This window comes from Chiloscyllium plagiosum, chromosome 9 (assembly GCF_004010195.1).
Source record: "Chiloscyllium plagiosum isolate BGI_BamShark_2017 chromosome 9, ASM401019v2, whole genome shotgun sequence".
Taxonomy (NCBI): Eukaryota; Metazoa; Chordata; class Chondrichthyes; order Orectolobiformes; family Hemiscylliidae; genus Chiloscyllium; species Chiloscyllium plagiosum.
Genome location: NC_057718.1, coordinates 72,061,818 through 72,066,655, shown reverse-complemented (window position 1 = coordinate 72,066,655; position 4,838 = coordinate 72,061,818). Strand labels below are relative to the sequence as shown.

Here is a 4,838-nt window from a genome sequence, read left to right as displayed (position 1 = left end):
AAGTGGGAGGATTGGAAAGAGAAGTTGTTCAGGGTGGGGACCAGTTCGGTCAGTCGAAGGAGGGTGTCGGTGGAAGGGTACTGGGTGGTACGGCGGGAAAGGAAGAAGCGGAGTGCTTTGAGTCCTTCGTGATGGGGGATGGAGGTGTACAGGGACTGGATGTCCATGGTGAACTTGGGCTTCACCAGTTTCTTCATCCCCCCTCCCCCCATCTTGTCTCAGCCGAATCCCTCCCGCCCCGCACCGCCTTCCTGACCTGCAGTCGTCTTCTTGACCTCTCCGCCTCCATCCTACTCCGACCTATCACCCTCACCTTGACCTCTTTCCACCTATCACATTTCCAACGCCCCTCCTCCAAGTCCCTCCTCCCTACCTTTTATCTTCTCCTGCTGAACACTCTCTGCTCATTCCTGAAGAAGGGCCTGTGCCCGAAACGTCGAATCTCCTGTTCCCTGGATGCTGCCTGACCTGCTGTGCTGTTCCAGCAATAAAGTTTCAACTTTGATCTCCAGCATCTGCAGACCTCACTATCTCCTCAATGTTTCTCCATGGCAGATGTGTTTCAGACCAGGGACCATACGTTTAATGTGAAGAGTAAATGGTTTAGAGGGACTATGAGAATTTGTTTTTCACCTCGAGAGTGGTAGCAATATGGAACATGATGATGGAGGCAGATACTATCTAACTTGTTAACATCCATCTGGACAGGCAGTTAAAATGCTACTACATAGCTTATGCGCCAAGTGCAGGTAAATGTAATATTGTATTTTGGTATTCATTGGTCAGCATAGACATGGTGGACCAAAGGACCTGTTTTTATGACTGTATGACTATGACTCTGTATGGACTTCAGCAAAACTTTTGACTCCGACAGCTGAAGAAAGTAATAATACATAGAACCCAAGACAAAGTGATACATTGGATCCAAAATTGACTGAAAGGCAGGAAGCATAGGGTGTTTTTGTGACTGGCAGTCTGTTTCCAGTGGGGTTCTGCAGGGCTTGGTGCTATGATATTTCCTATTTGTGTTGTACATTTATAATTTGGACTTAAGTATAGGGAGTGTGGTCAAGAAATTTACAAATTTCTCAAATTGGTAATGTGGGAAATGGTGAAGATCTATAAAACTGCAATAAGATATTCAAGAGAGGCATCAGGTGGTCAAAGCTGTGGCAAATGATATTCATTCCTTCATGTACTGTAATTTACCTGGGGCAGGTTAACAAGGCAAGGGATTACAGTATGGAGAAAGTGAGAACTGCAGATGCTGGAGATCAGATTTTAAGAGTGTGGTATTGGCAAAGCAAAGCTGGTCAGGCAGAATCAGAGGAGCATGAGAATCCACATTTCAGCATAATTCCTTCATCAGGATGAAGGGCTTATGCCCGAAAGAGATCACAGTACAAATGGTAGAATCCTGGAAAATACTGAAGATTGCTGGGCCAGTGCTGGCAGCTGGGACTAGATTGGGTTGGGATATCTGACTGGCATGGACAAGTTGGACCGAAGGGTCTGTTTCCGTGCTGTACATCTTTATTACTCTATGACTCTATATACTTATCTGCAGATCCTTGAAGGTAATAGCACAGGAAACCAGGCATATGGGATACCTACTGTGTAGAATGCAAGAGCAAGTATGTTGTACTGGAAATGTATAAAATGCTGTGGTGCATGTGGTCATGTCCCTGCCTCTGAGCCAGAATCCCAGGCTCAAGTTCTGCTTGCTGCAGAGGGTGTGTGATCACATTGCTGAGTAGGTTGATTAGTAAATATCTGAAATGCTTGAAGGATATGATTGCAATAGAGGAGTTGGAGAGGAGGTTTACCAGGCTACTTCCTGAGCTGGAGGGTCTGAGCTATAAGGAAAGATTGGGTATATTGAGACCAGACCTTTCAGAGATGTACAAGATTGAGGGACATTATTAGACTGGATAGGAAGGTATTTCTTCAATTAGTAGAGGGGTCAAGAACCAAGGAGCATATATTTAAGTTAAACACTAGAAGGCTCAGAGGAGAATTGAGGCATTTTTCACTTAGAGGTTGTTTGTATTCTGAAACTCATTGTCTAAAAGTGTGGTTGAGTCAGAAATTATTGTAATATTTAAGCAGTATTCAGATATTACTTGGCATTGCCAAGTATGATTGTGCTATGTGCCAAAATCTGTAAAATGGATAAATAGATCTTTGACAATGCACTGGATGGACCTGCTACATTGTACATGTTTATAGCTCTATGAATCACACTGCAGAGAGCAGCTACATTTGTTCCTGGACAGATATAACATCAAAATGAAAGCCTTGTACAGGCCAAAAAGATAATTGACATGCAGCAGTCGGTTGGTTGTGTACACAAAATTGTTGTTAACCGAATCAGCAAAAATTAATGACTCGGAGACTCGAACATGAAGACTCTGTGAAAGATATGTTTATTTCCATTATTGCTTCAGTATTATACTTTAAATAGTTCGGCAATAATTTTCTATGATAAAGAAACCTTTGGTTGTTTGGTATCTTGCTGTCTGTTCATTATTTTTGTATCTTCTTATAGGTGCTGTTTGGTACAGCTGATGGACAAGTAATAGTGATGGACTGCCATGGACGTATGCTGGCTCATGTATTGCTTCATGAATCTGATGGTATCCTGGGAATATCTTGGAATTACCCCAGTTTTCTTGTGGAGGACAGTAGTGAAAGTGACACAGACTCTGATGATTACTCACCACCACAAGGTATTTGTGCAAAAACTTAATAGATAGCAATTGTGATTGCAAACTTCTAGAAATTAAATTGCTGTTTACTAAATATTGTATTAAAATTGTAAGGGTGGAATTAATTTGACTAAGGGTTTTCACAGTAGTTGTCCTCGCCTTGTCCATTATAGCCTCGGATGTGCCCTACCCCAACAGCAGGACATACTCCCCTGGGTCGTAAAACTGCAATTTGCAGTCAGGAGGGGATGGCCCTGGGAATCCTCGTGATATTTAAAAACATTTGGACAGATACATTGATGAGATGGGTTTACAGGGATATGGGCCAAATGTGGGCAATTGGAACTAACTGAGTGAGCACCATGGTCAGTATGGACCAGTTTGGGCTAAAAGGCCTGTTTCCATGCTGCATTACTCTGACTCTACGATGAAGTCAAAAACAGCCAAAGAAACCACGTACTTTTGTCATCCTCCTAATTCCCTGAGCTAATGAATCAGACTTCTCCTGAACAGTTCTTTCAAAAAGCAAGGGCATTGCTAGAAGGTCTTTAATGTCAATAATTAATTAGTAATCAGCACCATCGTCTCATGCTTCATAAAGAAGTGTCCCATTTTTTTCAAAATTTGTTCTGACATCCTACTTAGGATGAACGCAAGACAAAAAGCTTTGGCTTGAGTCCTTTTGGCACTGCTGAAGAGGCACCATTGCAGACAGCACCATTGCAGACAGCACCATCTGCATCCCTGGCTAAGTCCTGCCCCCCTTCCAAGTACTAGCAGAGCAGCATGCATTTGGGAGGAAATTGGCCTGAGACACTTAAGTATTTACCCTGGACCAATGACGTTTCAAGCATCAGTTCAAACCTGGGTAAAGTAACCTCCTGGTGATTAGCGCGCATGGCTCCCTTTAGTTAATGAGTTTGTGTTGCGTAGTACTTCGATGAAACACTGAAGATAGAAAGGGCACAAAATATGCAATGACTTGGAGCACTGAAGTCCACCATCAAGAGCAGCTTGCTACTGAATGAACTGGTGGAGTTGTAAGGGGTTTGCCTACTAGATTAGGCTTACAGCAGGTGGTGAGGGAAAAACATACTTGATGACTCTATGACTTCTTCATTGCCAGTCTGTGCATTGCAGTTGCATCGCTCCATGTATCAGTAAGAGTGACCACCACACATTCCTGAGGAGCCCAGGCCCTATCTTCACAGTGACGATGCTTTCTATCCTGTTGTCTGGTGCTACCACCATGTGGAATTGGCTATATTTCAAATGGACTGTGCAACTCAACTGGACGAGACATCTATCAGGTGCTGCATGGCATGAGATGCAGCAAAATTACTCAAACAAAATCTGCAATTTCTGTGGACCAGACCAAGCCATCCTTCAAAACTATCATTGGGGATAACCTTTCAGGAAGATAAAAGTTAGGTTAAGATGCTGTGTTCCAGATGTAATTTGATTGATTGCACTATCCAACTTTAAGCAAATCACAAATTATTCTTACCCAACAGTTAAAATACAAACAAAGTAAAGATTTGGTACAATGTTTGCACAAAGCCATGTTGACTATCCCTAATCAGTGCTTGCCTTTCCAAATACATGTACATCCTGTCCCTCAGGATTCCCTCCAACAATTTGCCCACCACTGAGGTCAGGCTCACCGGTCTATAGTGCCCTGACTTGTCTTTACCGCCCTTCTTAAACATCGGCACCCCGTTTGCCAACCTCCAGTCTTCCGGCACCTCACCTGTGACTATCGATGATACAAATATCTCAGCAAGATGCCCAGCAATCACTTCTCTAGCTTCCCAATGAGTCTCGGGTACACCTGATCAGGTCCTGGGGATTTATCCACCTTTAACTGTTTCAAGACATCCAGCACTTCCTCCTCTGTAATCTGGACATTTTGCAAGATGTCACCATCTATATCTTCCATATCCTTTTCCACAGTAAATACTGATGCAAAATATTTAGTATCTCCCCCATTTTCTGTGGCTCCACACAAAGGCCGCCTTGCTGATCTTTGAAGGGCCCTATTGCCTCCCTAGTTACCCTTTTGTCCTTAATATATTTGTAAAAACCCTTTGGATTCTCCTTAATTCTATTTGCCAAAGCTATCTCATGTCC

The 4,838-nt window shown here is 43.1% G+C and overlaps 1 protein-coding gene across 1 annotated transcript in view; it reads left to right on the top strand.

Moving 5' to 3' along the window:
- Positions 1-4,838, top strand: part of LOC122553256 (tubby-related protein 4-like) — a 353,919-nt gene that overhangs the window by 40,315 nt on the left and 308,766 nt on the right. The window contains exon 4 of the mRNA XM_043696840.1: positions 2,549-2,729. Coding sequence (XP_043552775.1) covers positions 2,549-2,729 — 181 coding nt within the window. The remainder of the gene's footprint in view (positions 1-2,548; positions 2,730-4,838) is intronic.